We start from the raw sequence: 17,143 nt of genomic DNA, 5'->3' as shown, positions 1-17,143 counted from the left end.
CATTACATACTTGTTATGTTAATACTATGTAACAATTGCACATTTATATTATATAGAAAGAAGCAATAGATAGACATAGCTGTGATGTAAATATTATGAAACATTTGTTATATAAACTGTTACTCCAAAATTATATAGCAGTTACAAATTGTCTCGACTGGGTAGAAACAAGTGAGTAAGGAGCGTGCGCCAACCCTGAACGCTACATAGACAAGAGCGCTTATTCGTTGACTTTAACCGAATCTCACGCAAAAATTACTAATTTTTTTTATGCAATTTCGCTAAAGGAAAGTTTTTTTTTTATTTTTAGCATAAAGTATCATGTCATGTATTTCGAATTTTGGGACCCTGTATATATATATTTATTTATTTATTTCGTCATTATTATAACATGCAATTTATAATTATTTGTATGTAATAATAAACAGACGAATTCACATTCGAAATTTAAATAATTTATTGTCATTTTTTAATTTCGAAATAGCAATCAATATCATCAATCTTACGTATGCATGCATTTGTATGTAAATACTACAGTTTGCTCAATTCAAAGTATAATTGTTTAAAAATCTTCAATTTACTGAATTTGATTTTTCGAGTTACATTATATAATATTATCGAGCTAACGTATGTACATTAAATATATTTTAAACATCTATTTATATGCAATTTTCTTGATTTGATGTACGATTATATACTGCATGTAACCACCCAAATTACATTTTTACTACACTTACAAAAAAATCATCAGCTATTGTAGTTTAGAATAAAATTATATTTGTATTATTGTAAATTATCCTTTCATCCATTCTACCTCATATGATTTTATATTTTGGATGAAGTATTATTATCAGTACCTTATTACAAATATAATTTTATAATAAAGTAGCAGCGTAGTTTTAGAAATCTGTGAAAAAATACGTGGACATGTCAAAAAGATATTTTTTCAACTAATCTGATGTCTTGTTTTTGTAATGTGATTGTAGGTACGGAGGAAGATCAAGAAGCAACAGACATGCTCGTTGGAAATGCCCAGAACCTTATGCAAAGCGTGAAAGAAACAGTACGTGCAGCGGAATGTGCTAGCATAAAAATTCGTACGGCTTCCGGTATGAAACTGCGGTGGGTACGTCGTCAACCGTGGTATCAATATTAAATAATACAGGAAAAATATATAATTTTTTAAGAGGAGAATATATACAAGATTTTGCTTAAATGTTTTTACACACAGCATATTCGTATATCTGTACACACACACACACACACACGCACACACGCACACACGCACACACGCGCACACACACACACACACACACAAATTCTAAAATGTACAGTCCTTTATAAGTAAATAATAATAAACAGCAATAATCCATGTTAATTTTTATTATTTATAATTTTCATAGTATTTAATTTATTTGTTATCACACGAGATAATCTAATCTAATATTTTACAATCAACGAATGATTCGATAGAGCAACAATAAATTACTTAAGCCGCGTTGGGTTTAAGTGCGAGATTTTATTAATTATATTACACAGACAAAAAATCCAATGACAATGTGTATGTAAACCGCAAACGTTTTATAGTAAGTTATCTTCATTGCATAAATATAGTGACTGTCTTAGATCGCTTTATACGTCTTGATTAGGCTAATTTTTATCCTCTCGCAAGTTGTAACGAAACTTCAATATGAAATGATAGTAAAGTAGAAGAATAATACCAAGAGAAGTCAAGTAATAAAATAATGATGTCAAGATGTAAATAGACCGTGACTAACCAGAAAAGAGTTAAAAGTTGCATCGTTAATATTCAATTAATATATTCAACAAAATAAAAAATATAATAAATAAATAAATAAATAGGGGAGACCGAGGCAACTCGGAAGACTTTTTTTCTTTTGCGTCTCCTGAGTTCTAGATTCATTAAAAAAAAAAGGTGGAGGTTTGAACCTTTCCCTTTACAATGCCATTATAGATAGAATACGGAAATGTACTTGTTTTGAAGTACATATAAAATGTCGACCAATGCCAAATATTTCAAATAAACCCGAGTCTATGGTAATTCGAAGTTAGTCCGAAAATATTCTGAAATTTATGTTTTAAGATGTAAAAAATGTGAAAAAAGCTATTGTTAAGACTTTGTTTTATTCAGAAAAGAATATATAGTATGATGAAATGTTACATACAATAAAAGAATGCAAACGCACAATAAAGAATTTTATTGCTTTAGCGTTTTTGGAACAAATCGGAGACTATTCGTATGTCGTGTAATTACATCTGTTGAGTATTAAATTCTGTATTTGGTACATAAAATGCAAATATGAAAGAAAAAAATTGTCCGAACAACGATTCGACGTTTGGTGTTTCAAATAGCCCAGACATCAACTGTACGCATTATTGCGTATGATCGACAAAAAATAGATATTACACAGCAAAAAATAAACACGAAATGTTTCAAATACATTCAACTGGATACGATACATTCAAAGTTTTTAAAAAGAATCTTATTTATTTTACTTAAATTTCGAAGAAATGCTGGCTATCAGAAATTACTTCGATTGTCGCTAAACACATTTTTCACTATTACGACTTCGATATGACGCTGTTACCAACAAAATTTTGTTAGCAGCATCGTTACATTAGGACGCGTTTACAGTATTTAAAGTAAATTTTTAATATGTATCCATAAAAAGAATTTCCATTTTTCGAATTGCCCGGTCTCCCCTAACTAAATAAATAAGATAAATAAATAAGTAAATAAATAAGTAAATAAGTAAATACATGAGTAAATAAATAAGTAAATAAATAAGAAATAGATTAAAGAACACAAAGTGCTAAACGGAAAAAAATGATCGAAATATTGAAAATTATTAAATGAAATAGTTTTTATGAAGCCGTAATTAAGAAGAAATATCCCATTCTTACCGGTTTAATTACAGACGCCTTAGATTTCATTAAGGAAACCTTTAACTCTTCATGATCGCCTACAGTTTACCTTGGAAATCGAGAACAATAATCGCATCAATTTCTTGGACATGACTATAATTGTCGACCAGGGGAGTATTACTTTTGACCTGTAGAACAAAACCGACATTCTCAGGTAGATACCTAAATTTTAATTCGAGCCAGCTTCAATGTCATAAGAAAAATGTTATTATAGGACTAGTTGATAAAATCTTAAGATTATCACATCCGCAATTCCATGAAAAAAAATTTTTGAGATAATTGAGATTTTGTTAAACAACGACTATCCTTTGTATTTTATTTTTTCGACTATCAACAAAAGAATTAAGTACCTCTCTTACAACACTTTGAGCTCAGATAAACAATGTTAATGTAAGTAGTGATATTACAACACGACAAAAGGAAAACAAATCCCTATTTCACGGTCCCTTACATTAAAGCAATTTCTCAAAGCCTTACTCCGATCACAAAAAATTTAAGCTTAGCATTTTCAATTGCCAATACTTTGAAAAAATATATAACAACGGGGAAAGATATCTTACAATTAGAACTGATGTCTAGAAACGATATAGTATATAGAATAAATTGCCGTAACTGCGAGGCCAAATACAAAGCAATTAAAAACCAGGATTAAGGAACACATCTTGAATATTAACAAAAAGTGCGGATCATCTTCAGTCATTTCTGAGCACAGGATAAGCATCAATCATGAATTTGACTGGAATAAAATCGAGATTTTAGATAATAAACCTTCATATAAAAAGATTAATATCCGAGATGATTCACATAAAAAGACAAATACACGGGCTCAACAGACAAAGCGACACGGAGGCTTATTTCCTAGAGATCAACAATTTATTCCACTTACTTCTTTATCCCCTCTTCACTTCTCAACTTGCACCATGTCTTTTCAAATTTCCCTGTTTTCTAACAGTCTAAACATAGATTACCACGAGCGTTGTCTTATCATTTTAAGTTAAAGACTGTTCTGGATGAGATGGCATTTGGACCAGCAAGAATGAGGTATTTTTTGTTAATTCTTCATAAAAACTATTTTATTTAATGATTTCTAATATTTCGATCATTTTTTTCTATTTGACACAGTAATTGTCTTCTTTAATCTATTTATTTACTTATTTATTTATCTTATTTATTTATTTATTCATTTATTTACTTATTTATTCATTTATTTATTTTTTATTTTGTTGAATATATTATTTTGAATTTTAACAATGCAATTCTGACCCTTTTCTGGTTGGTCCGTGGACAATTTACATTTTGACATCATTATTTTATTATTTGACTTCTTCTGGCATTACCCTTCTACTTTACTATAATTTCATACAGAAGTTCCGTTACAACTTGCGAGGGGACAAAAATGAGCCAAATCAAGACATACGAGTGATCTATTATAAGATAGAGTACATACCGTTACTACATTTATGCAATGAAGATGACTTAATAAAGAAATCGAAACGTTTGTAGTTTACATACACATTGCCGTTGAATATTTTGTCTGTATATTAGAATTAATAAAATCTCGCACTTACACTCAGCGCGGCTCAAGTAATTTTTTGTTGCTCTATCAAATCATTCGTTGATTTTGAATCTTAATAAGCCCTTACTTTTATTGTTACAAGTTTTAATTTTACTAACATTTTATTTAATGAACATAATCACAAATATGAAAGTTAAAAAGAAATTTTTGATTTCCTAATTAATTACTTTAGATAGAAAATGATTACGAGATCTTAAAAAGGCTAACAATTTTTATATAACAGTAATTTTATATAACATACCGACTTTAAGCTAAATATATAATTGGAGCGTGTTTTTCTTATATTAAATTATAAAAAATTGCGGCGCAATGGAAATGGCTAAGAATATACGTAATATCTCTATCTCTTGTACAGGACTCATCTATGCTAAAATTGAATCACGTCGATTAGCAATCAACGAATTCCTAATAGAAATATTAACAATATGTAACAACACCACTGCCACAGACCACCGTAGACATAGGATATCCACCGAAATTTATAGTCAGTTCTTATTTTAAGATCTTAAGTAATGTCTTCAGCTGCCAATACGTCTCTCTGATTGGTTGATGATATCTTTTAAGATAACACTTAAGATGATCTTAAATATAAGAATTGACTATGAATACTGGTCCTAGACTGCTCAATTCTCGAGTTTTTGAGAAGTGGGGATAAATCTCAGGCCTAAGCACACAATATTCCTAGAATATTATACGAATATCATTAAAAATTAAATTAATATTATAATAGTATTCCGAGTATATTATTCCGAAAATATATTTTTTAATATTAAGGAAATATTGTATTAATGTCTGCTTTATATTGATATTCGTAATGTATTATTTTAATATTCTATAGAATATTATGAAAATGTTCTACGAATATTATTTTTGTTTTAAAATAAATGTGAATTATTATGCATAAAATATTCATAAACTTTGTAATTATTACATTTAAAAGCCATAATATTTTTCATAATTTAAAATATTGAAATAAATAATATTATTTATTTCTAATGTAATATTCATATAATATTATGAAAAGTGGACATATAACCACTTTTTATTAATATTAAATAATATTTTAGGAATTATTTAATATTTAGGGGAGAGTAAGGTAAGTCAGATTTATTTTCAGTTTTTGCTGTCTATTACTATGTTTACATGTTACCATTAATCGGGTTTAGTAACATCCGTAGTTATGAAATTGCAGTCATTGCAATTACAGTCATTCCATTCTTCAAAGGAATGTTTGTGATTGATTAGTTTTATAACTACCGATGTTATTAAACCCGATTAATGATGACATGTAAACTAGATCTATAACGCGCAAACGAAGTCCGATCGTAAAACCGAAGGTGCCGTTGGAAAAGTAACTTAATTCCCTTCATTTTTGCTTCAGACTATTTTGACGTATCTCTCACCTAAGTTGAACTATAATGAAAAATGTAAAAACTTTTCCAGTCTGATTTGGAACTTGATTCCAAATCGAATTACCCCCTGGTCCAAATCGGGCGCTCCTATTTTTATCGATTTTAGATAGAATTTTCAAAGATTGTAATGTATTTTTTCTTTTTAGTATTGAGTGAAAACAAGCAATTTGAGTAAAAAAATAAAAATTGTATTGAAATAGAATCACTGATAGTTTATACATATAATTAGACGTTTTCCTGTCATATTATATTGTTATTATAATTGGAGTTAAAATCAATAAAATTCAATTATTCCGAGTCTGATAACTCATAATATTTTACTAATTCAACATTTCTAAGATCAGATAGCTTTGATCGGTTGACCAATGCTACGATCAAATTGCAATTTTGATGTAAAAGTCTGATTTGCACACGAATCCTTTCAAACTTTAGAAATTTTACAATAATCCGCAAAAGTGATCACAAAATGCTTGATATTTTTGAATTCTACATTCTTTATCTTAAATCAATTAAGCCTTTCAAAATTTTAACAACTTTTAAATCAGAGACGCAGTAAAGTTTTGCGCTAAGTAAACACGCGAGACTCTACCGTAAGCAAGAGATCGTGTCTTTTTACGGTTAATGATTTATAAGAATTTTAATTTCCTTTTCTTTTTAATTTTTACACGCTGATGGCTGAAAATACATATTCGTGTCTATTCTATGAATGTTATGATAGAGAACTGTCAAACTGCTGTCACATGTTCGGTGTTTTATAAGGACTTTTACATTATAAATGATATGCAAATGTTTAACCGTATTCATTTAAATTAAAAAGATCTTATATTTGAAACACGGTCCGATTTTGCCCACTTTCCCCTAAATAATCTTGTGCGCTTATGAATGTAGAAAAGGACACACGATTTTTGAGACACATGTGTGAGAGAGTTGAAAGAGGTACGGAAGTGAAACAAACACATACGTTTTGCATGCATGCGCGAACAAGAGAACGCACGGTTTCAAAAATTGTGTGTCCTTTTCTACCTGAACTTTATTTAAATTCCTTAATCACGGAGTCTAAGTATCCTATGTCTATGTCTATGTCTACTACAGTATGATTGTCTTTTAGAAATTAGGATATTGCCAGACCTCGAAGGTATGGAAGTATTCGCGCGATTCATTTATATATTGAACTCAATGCATATAAATATATGTATGAAATTGTAAAATAACAAACTATAATATATATGAATATATTCTAAATACAGACACATACGGTTAATTTCTTTTTGTAGCTGTATTAAAATATTTAATGTTCAAACAAGATCTGCTTTGCACAATGCGAGAGAATAGCACGATAGCAATAGAGAATAACAACAGATATAGATTTTACAGCTTCTGATTGGTTCGCAAATATTTCTTTGCAGTTTCTGATTGAACATTTTCTATACTATTTCTATCGCTGTTTTTATTATTATTCCCTCACATTGTGCAAGGACTTTAAGCTAAGTTCCTGAGTAGTCGTCGCGGCCATATTAAAATCGTGATGTCAATGAGAAATCGTACGTAAAAGTTTATTGCATGTCGTTTGTAAAGAAAATTTGGATAAGACAAAACAATCGCTTTAAAAAATTGTAAAAATTGGTCTTTATTTTCTTTTCTCCTTTAAGAAAACAACAGTCAGTAAATAATCGTAAAAAGCACGTGAAGTGAAGCTTATTCAGACAAGAAAATACACGGACAGCTGTTGAAAGAAATAAAATATATACTATTATGCATAAAATTCATACATAATATTACTTAAGACTCATTTTTACGAATTTGATAAATATGGAAAAAATAACATTTTCACAATGAAGCACATACCGAAATGGTACCGTGTAAGATAAAATTTTATCAACACGTCATTTTTTATACCTATTAATTCTAATTTTTTCTGCGATACTACATCGTCACTGTCAACGCGGTTTTCAGCCGATTATTCAGGAGACTTAATAAATGTTTTTTGTTTTAAATCAAATTAAACAATATTTGTAAAAGCTATTCACACATACACACACACGCGCACACGCACGCACGCGCGCATGCGCGCGCGCGCGCGCACACACACACACACACACACATTTTTATTTTTCTTGTATATATTATCATATTTAAAATATATTTTTACACAATAAGTACAAATATAATTATATAATTGCTATATATTAAATAACTATATACTATACATATACTCATCAATTATAAAATATATTTTTAGATTACCTAAATTTATAAAACAGAGTCATCTTTAATATTTATTGTGATACAAATATATTCAAGAAACAATTTAAATTTATAAAGTTTAACTTTCTTAAATTTGAAAAAAATGTCAAATAATAGAGAATGTTGATCACATACGCATGCACTCACTCACATATATGTGGAAAAACCATATATGTGTAAACTATAATATTGATATTATCATTGACATATGATTTTACTCCTGTTCATTATAAATGGAAAAATAAATTTTGTTAATAAAAAAATTGTTCATAAAATCAATAAATAATAAGCTTAAATGCTATTACTATTAACTGCATTAATGCAATAAGAAAATCCATTTCTATAAGTTCTATGACAGTAATAATGAAATACACTTTTGGTTTTGAGTTCTCTTATTTTTTTTAATGATGCTAATGTATACAATATGATTTAATTAATATTACTATGTAATAAAAAGATTTAATTGTAAGTATATGGCGATATTTATTTCTTAATATGTGTATGTGTGTGCGTCTCTATGTAAACATACATATATGTTTAGATAACCTAATATAAATCAATTATAAACATTGATGACATGGAATGTTATGATTTGTGTTAATTTTCAAATGTATTTCGAAATATTTTTCTGTAACTATATTATAATAAAAATATAACTTTATTATTTAACTTTATTTTTATTGTAAGAATTTTGTAAAAAAAGGAATAAGTATATAGATCTACATATAAGACAAATTCAAAAAAAGTTTCTACTTATAATTCATAAGGGTCATGAATAAAACTTTCTGAACTTTTTTTATATATTAATCAATATTATTTAAATAAATTAAAAGAAATATTATTTATATGATGAAACTTAAGATTCAAGCTCTTTTTTAACAAAATTTTGACCAAGTATCATCATACCTGGCATTTTATTTTTAGGAATTTTTCCGGGTCTTAAATATGGATTATCTATAACATCCTGCTGCGTAATAGTTTCACCATTCTGTTCCATATTTTCGTTTTGTGTTTGATTATCTGTAAGCAAAAATTATATATATATATATATATATGTGTGTGTGTGTGTGTGTGTGTGCGTGTGTGTTTGTGTGCGTGCGTGCGTGTGTGTGTACATATTAAGTCAGTAATTAAATTATGTGTACAATTTAAATATTTTTTTTTACGACGTATAAGCTTACTTTCTTCCGTTTCTTCGCTTTGCTGTTCCTTTTTCTTTTTCACTGGGTTTGAGTCAAACTGAAAATCTGGATCTGGCTCGAATATTTGGTCTTGAGGTAGAAGAGCAGAGATATAACTCGGAAATTGTGGTTTGCAAGATATTACTAAAAGTAAAATAGATATATTGTTAATAATGTTTTGATTGTATTATATTTCAATGTTGTATTGAAATACTCAATAAATTAATACAAATAATATCTTTTTACGTGGAAACATGCTGTTATCTTCCGTGAGAAATAAACTATGTGTCTCTCCTGTTTTGGCAATAAATCTCGTTAAAGCTCTCTCGATATCTCGTTTCTGCGTTGCTACCTTTTCTCTAATTGCTTCATATTCAGTTACTGGTTGCTTATGTGTCTACAATATTTCCATTGTTGAATTAGTTTTATCTATATTATGCAATATTTTTTCAAAAATCACACACAATATATGTAAGGCACACAATGAAGAAAATATTAGGAATTTGAATAAATATTTACTAAAAATCAAAATTAGGAATAGGAAATAAATGTAATACACAATGAACTCAAATAAGATATAAGATATAAATGTCATATAACATACAAATTTATTATTTTATTGTTAACGTAATTTATTATTTATTTATAGTGTTCAACGAGAAAATTGCTTCTAAAATTCTAATTTCTCTTCGTAATATCTAATATTCCTTCATTGTGCATAGGATTAAAAATATTTAAAATGTACAGATATGCTTATGTAATGCAAGGTTGGGCCTATATATATATACAGGGTGTCCCGTAATGCTTCATAAATATTTCAGGGATTGAAAGAGGATGAAATTTTGAACTAAAAGTTTCTTTGCCCATTTTGGCTCAGATCATTATTTACCGACTTATTAACGGTTAAAGTTGATCAATCAGATTGCGCTCAGCCGAAGCGCCCTGAAGCGTAGCGTGCCGTGGGACTCCTCGCGCTTACTGTAAACATTCTCCCGATTAAAATGTTATTCTAATTCTTCATATTAATAAATAAATAAATCAATAAATCAATAAATAGGTAGGTGAATAATTAAATAAATAGGTAAATGAGTAAAAATAAATTGCAATTGAAAATTTATCTAATTTTTGAATATTTTTGATTCTTTTTATTATTTATTTATTTATTCGTTTGTTTTTATTCGTTTTATTTATTCGTTAATTCAATTATTTAATCCATTTGTTCATTAAGTTACTTAATTTCCATGGCTAACCTCGTAGCGATGGGGAAAAATTAACTACAAGATGTTTGTCATGGGTATAAAAGAAGATTATTGGAAAAAAACATGAACAAAATAAATTGTATAATAAATAGTTTGTTAAACATATTCTTCAAAAAAATGTTTTGACGTGTATCACGTATGATTATTTTGTTTTATTGTTATAGAGACCGATAAAGCTATCCGTTTTTATTTAAAATTAGATTTATAAAAAACTGTTTAATTTGTTTGAAGAGAAACTGTTTAACAAATTGCTTGTAAACAATTTATTTTGATTATTTTTTGTTAGCATCTTAATATTGACGTGTAACATACAATTCTACCTTTTTTTTTTACAATTTCATCACGTTATAAACGTACAATTAAAATTAAACGTACCATTAAAATTTACGAATACGTAATTAATTAAATTCTCAATTGTCACTTTCATCTTTTCGTTACATAGTAAACAATGTTTTGTAAGATTTAACATACATATTTTATTATGTACCAAACAGTTAACCTAATTTTTTTTTGTTAATTGAATTCACGATACATACATATGTTAAAAAGTAACACAAATATTATGTAAAAATTAACACAAAATAAATATAGCAATGACATAATTTGGAAACAAATTGTGGAAACACATTTCTTCAGTAAAATTAACATTAATAATGTCGACACGTGCCTTTTATTAATGTAGCTTAGAATTTACATTTCAAATCTGCTGTTTGGTACATAATAAAATATGTATGTTAAATTTTACAAAAAATTGTTTACTGTGTAACGAAAAGATGAAAGTGACAATTGAGAATTTAATTAATTACGTATTCGTAAATTTTAATTTTAATTGTATGTTTATAACGTGATCGAATTGTAAAAAAAAAGGTAGAATTGTATGTTACACGTCAATATTAAGATGCTAACAAAAAATAATCAAAATAAATTGTTTACAAGCAATTTGTTAAACAATTTCTCTTCAAACAAATTAAACAGTTTTTTATAAATCTAATTTTAAATAAAAACGGATAGCTTTATCGGTCTCTATAACAATAAAACAAAATAATCATGCGTGATACATGTCCAAACATTTTTTTGAAGAATATGTTTAACAAACTATTTATTATACAATTTATTTTGTTAATGTTTTTTTCCAATAATCTTCTTTTATACCCATGACAAACATCTTGTAGTTAATTTTTCCCCATCGCTACGAGGTTAGCCATAGAAATTAAGTAACTTAATGAACAAATGGATTAAATAATTGAATTAAACAAACGAATAAATAAATAAATAATAAAAAGAATCAAAAATATTAAAAAATTAGATAAATTTTCAATTGCAATTTATTTTTACTCATTTACCTATTTATTTAATTATTCATCTACCTATTTATTGATTTATTTATTTATTAATATGAAGAATTAGAATAACATTTTAATCGGGAGAATGTTTACAGTAAGCGCGAGGAGCCCCACGGCACGCTACGCTTCTGGGCGCTTCGGCTGAGCGCAATCTGATTGATCAACTTTAACCGTTAATAAGTCAGTAAATAATGATCTGAGCCAAAATGGGCAAAGAAACTTTTAGTTCAAAATTTCATCCTTTTTCAATCCCTGAAATATTTGTGAAGCATTACGGGACACCCTGTATATATATATATATATATATATATATACCCTGTATATATATATATATATATATATATATATATGTGTATAGGTAGTATTCATCAAAACAAGAAGAAAAGGTCTAATTAACATGGGTCCTAAAACTAATATCTTTAAAGATACAAGCTATTTTGTTATTTGAGTTCTTTGTCATTTTCTTATTAGTCGTATCATCTTTAGAATGTGTCTCCTGATATTTATAATATGGTTCGCAATAGATACTACAAGTCAAACGACATTGCGTAGGCCTTGACGAATGTGAGCAGCCCTAGTAAACGTACAGCTGAAACATGTGTGAGAGTGAATGGCAATCACATAGAGCAACTCCTCTAATACTGAGTCAGCATTAAAATTTTTTGTTCTTTGTAAAAAAAGGAGTTTTTATTTTGTTATCATATGTACATACATTCAGTTTCTTTATTTCAATTTTTTTTATAGAAGATTAATGATTACATTTCATATTAAAATAAAAATTGTTTCTTTATCTCTCTTTATTTTTTATTTTTTAACCCTTAAACACACCGATCCTGTAAAATACGGAAACACATTTTTGGGTCTGGGAGACTTTTTCAACTTTGAGAAGCTATAATTTTGATTACAATCAATATTTTTCTACGATTTTTATTTCAAAACAAAAGTTCAAAATCTCAGGAGTGTGACTGCATAATCGGCATTGCCGACAAATAATTTATTGTGAAGTTATAAAAGCAAAACCATTAAGCAAAAATGAGAAATTGGTCAAAAATCCACTTTTCCTTCAAAAAATCATATCTTCGCAACAACAAACGTTTAAGGACTTTCAAATACGACGTTTTAAAGCTAAAGAGTCACACTTTCAAAATAAAATTTGACAAAGTCATTTCTTTTAAAAAGTATAATTATGTAACATGGAGAATATTAGGTATTTTTGGGCATCTAAAAATCCACTTTAAAAAAAATCATATCTTTGCAACAAAAAACTTTAAAGAACTTTACAATACAGCGTTTTAAAGCTAAAGATTCATACTTTCAAAAAAAATTATATTGTCACTTCTATTAAAAAATGTACTTATGTAACAAGGCAAATATGAAGAATTTTTGATTAAATTGTGTCTAAAATTGAAAATTGATGTGTTTCATGATATATTTCGGTAAAACTCTTTTTTTCTATAACATTTTATAGTATTCCAACTTTAGACAGAGTATATGCGAGTAACATCTGCAAATCGACCTGTTCGAACGTATTTTGTCCAGTTATTTTATGTAAAATACTCACAAAAAAAGTTTCACTTACACACTATATGGGTCGCATTGACCCTAACAAAACTTTGCTGCCGTGCCGTTCGAATTCTAGTTGACCAAAAAAGTTGATCAACTATATCAATTGAAAAAAAAGATTTCAAACTTTTTACGTCTTGGTTCGAACCTCCTATCTCATTCCGTCTTCACATAGCAAGCGTTCAAAACTTCATATGGTGTCTCTCAGACCCACTTACGTGTTTAAGGGTTAAGGCATCTAGAAAAAAAGATATCCCCATTGTACCCCACTCTCCCTTACTCCTTTGTTCAGTACATTCTAACAGGACTAATAAGAAAATGACAAAGAGCTCAAATAACAAAATAGCTTGTATCTTTGAAGATATTAGTTTTAGGACCCATATTAATTAGACCTTTTCTTCTTGTTTGGATCAATACTACCTGCGATCAAAATATGTGATCCTTTTTTTAGACACCCTGTATATACGTAGTACCGGCCAAAATTATATCACCTTCCGATTATTTTTGAGCATAATTTGTTGTAAAAGGCACGAATCTCTCTTAAATCATAATATATTTTAATGATAAGTATAACTTACATAAATAATAACTTTTTATTAAATAATAAAAACAGCAACATGTGGAAAATTATTTTTATTTAAAATTTCCAAAATATGTAAAATTTGAATCATAATTTTGAGTCATAACAAAGTATAAATAATGTGGAATATTAAATTTAACTGCTAAAACTAGGTTGTGGTGGTAAAAACAATGATTGCGACACGAAAAACAAAAAAAGTACAAAAGTGCAACTATGAAAAAATTAATAAAAAATTCGATGATCATAGTGTATGTTGTTAAATCTCATTATACTTTATATACGAGATGTACCTTTCATCAAGAATTTACTATAAAATTTTGAGTGCATTTGATACACTTCAATAAAAGTTATACTTCAAAAATCGAAAGGTGATATAATTTTAGCCAGTACTGTATGTTAATTTTACGAGTCATTAACTTTAGTTAATTTAATTAAAAAATATATATTTTTTAATTAAATTAACTAAAGTTAATGATTCATAAAATAAATTAAATTACATTAAAAATTATATAAACAAAAACTTATTAGTTAAAAGTTACATTAAAGTAAAATTAAATTAAAAGTTAATTTTGAAAAATATTATTCATATTAAATTAGAAATTTGCAAGTTTTTAAAATTAAGTTACTCAAAATCAATTACAATATAAATCAAGCAAATTTGTTTATTTGTAAATTAAATTTATATAAAATAATAAAGAAATATTATTTCTGTGGAATACATTTTTATTTGTATAAATTTTTTTGTTTTACATACAAAAATATTTAACTTAAGAAAAAAGTTAATAAAGTTTATATTTAAAAAATAACCAGCTAAGGCTCCTAGCTCCTCACGCAGTTATATTGAAGTGATTATATCATAAGCAAGAAATAATACATAAAAGTTTCATCCATGACATTTGTAAATAAAGAGAATTTGGATAAAACAGAATAAGATCATTTTGAAACATTTGTAAAAATGGATTTTGACTATCCTTTTCTCCTGACAATCAGTAAATAGTTGTAAAAGGCTCATGAAATGAAGTCTATTTGGGCAGAAAAATGCATGATTAAGCTGAAATTTGATCCATGAGTTTTGTAAATAAAGAAAATTTAAATAAAACGAAATAATGAGATCATTTTAAAACATTTGTAAAAATGGACCTCAACTATCCTTTTCTCCCATGTCAGTCAATAAGTTGTAAAAAGCACATAAAGCAAAGCTTATTCAAGCAGGAAAACACAGATAACTATTGAAACAAGTAAAAAAATATGCTTTTATGTATAAAATTTTGAAGTTAACTTTACTTGTGGCTCATTTTACAAATTTTTTACAAATTTGATAATTATGAAACAAGTCACATTTTTATAATCAAATGCTACTAATGAAATGGTATGCCAAACAAAATTTCATCATTAACCTGTCACATTTCATGCTTATTAGTTCTTTTTTTCCATGATACTACGTTGCTATCATCAATGCAAAGTTCTTAGCTGAGGAATCAGGAACCTTAAAATTAAAATTAAAATCATTTAAAGTTAATCAAGTTAAAAGTTATTAACTTTTCAACTTTATTTTACTTTTAAATTTTTAACTAATTTTGATGCAATCATGTGTGTATATATAATTGTAATATTATTTAATAATATATAAATATTTACTGGAGTTCTGATATATGCATGTGGATCAGGAAAGGCTGGTAAATAATTTGGTATATGTGATGGATGGCCTTGCTTAACACCAGCTTGTAAGATATTCAGTTGTTTTGCTTGTGTTTGTTGTTGAAGCATCGGCAAGACTGTCCTATTTTGTCGCTTTGCATAAGTCTCTATATTATCTAATTTCATGCCCATATTAATCAATCCCAATATTACATCTGCTATGAGAGGTTCTGTTCTACCAGAAAGTTCACAATAATTTCTACTTGAAGCTCCAATCTCCACAATAACTAGAACCATCAATGAAAAGAGAACAATAAATATTTTATATTGCAAAAAAAATTTTAAAACATTTCTAAAAAATGTAATTAAAAAATTATATAGCTTAATATAAAATTAACTATTTCTAAAAGGGCTAATATACTAATGAAATAAATACAAAATCAATTATGTAAAGAAAAGGTCAATAACAATTAAAATATTTATACAAATATTTGTATAATTGTCATAAAAATTTTAATAATTAACAGAAACATTGAAATATAACATGTCAGTAAATGTTAAGAAGACCCCCACCACCTACGATTTTGACGAAATTAGGCTCATTTGACGCGTTTCGTTATAAATGTCAACAAAGCCAAAGTTAAACGTAAAAATTTATGAGATTTTAGGTTAATTACTTAAAAGTATAAATTTGAACCTTACATGACTGTAACATTTCGGTGAGTGTTTCCAATACTTGCTTCTCACATGTATCATAACCACATTCTACTAAAATGCTTGAAACTACTTGATTTAATATTTTTCTTCGAGTATTTACTATTTGCGAATCCATAATTTTTTTTTTTAATAAATCTGCTTGCTTAAAACCTCAAAAAAGTTTTGCACAAGATAAACACACTATTTAGAACTATATATAGACTCTAGTGTTTTAAAGGACCTCGCACATAAAATGCATAACAGCATAAGTGTAGCATAAGACCTCTGGACCAATGAGAATTTTATGTAAATTAATATGGCGACTTTATACTGGATGCTCATTGGTCCATCAGTTTTACGTTGTGCTTATGTTACGTTATGCATTTCATGTGCGAGACCCTTTAGTAGTGTCTTTACAGCTAGACCCTTGCGCCGCCGCGCTGCGCCGCCGCCGCCGATAAATTATCATCCGCCGATTCCGCTGCCGCCTGTATAAAATAAAACGGCGCATAGGTCTGGGCCAGGGGGTCGATCATGAAACTTTTTCCCTAAGGCAAAAACGTGAAAAGTGAAAAATTTCTCCATTAACTTCAATGGTAAAGATTTTCACTTTTCACGTTTCCGCCCAAGGGAAAAACTTTCATGATTGACCCCCAGAGGTCTTATGGCTCTGGCAGACCAGCGCGATTTGCGACACGTGACGCG

The 17,143-nt window shown here is 27.9% G+C and overlaps 3 protein-coding genes across 13 annotated transcripts in view; 2 read left to right on the top strand and 1 right to left on the bottom strand.

The window, feature by feature from the left end:
- The window catches only part of LOC105197325 (vinculin), a 54,653-nt gene extending 50,807 nt beyond the window's left edge, over positions 1-3,846 (top strand). For 10 of the 11 annotated variants that reach the window (XM_039447841.1, XM_039447851.1, XM_039447849.1 and 7 more), the window contains one exon: positions 987-3,846. In XM_039447841.1, the coding sequence (XP_039303775.1) occupies positions 987-1,156 (170 nt within the window). In that variant the 3' untranslated portion in view covers positions 1,157-3,846. The remainder of the gene's footprint in view (positions 1-986) is intronic. The other variant, XM_039447847.1, reaches the window with a different exon arrangement.
- The window catches only part of LOC120357578 (methionine aminopeptidase 1D, mitochondrial-like), a 217,515-nt gene that overhangs the window by 100,545 nt on the left and 99,827 nt on the right, over positions 1-17,143 (top strand). The gene's annotated exons all lie outside the window — the stretch shown is intronic.
- LOC105197326 (transcription initiation factor TFIID subunit 8) lies at positions 8,642-16,706 on the bottom strand. Its single transcript, XM_039447862.1, has 5 exons — positions 16,445-16,706; positions 15,743-16,029; positions 9,606-9,756; positions 9,360-9,503; positions 8,642-9,198 (listed from the first exon to the last, which is right to left on the bottom strand). The coding sequence occupies exons 1-5, from the start codon at positions 16,572-16,574 to the stop codon at positions 9,035-9,037; spliced, it is 876 nt and encodes a 291-aa protein (XP_039303796.1). The 5' UTR covers positions 16,575-16,706; the 3' UTR covers positions 8,642-9,034.

The sequence above is a fragment of the Solenopsis invicta genome, chromosome 4 (assembly GCF_016802725.1).
Source record: "Solenopsis invicta isolate M01_SB chromosome 4, UNIL_Sinv_3.0, whole genome shotgun sequence".
In the NCBI taxonomy this organism is placed as follows: domain Eukaryota; kingdom Metazoa; phylum Arthropoda; class Insecta; order Hymenoptera; family Formicidae; genus Solenopsis; species Solenopsis invicta.
This window is presented reverse-complemented; position numbering and strand designations above follow the sequence as displayed.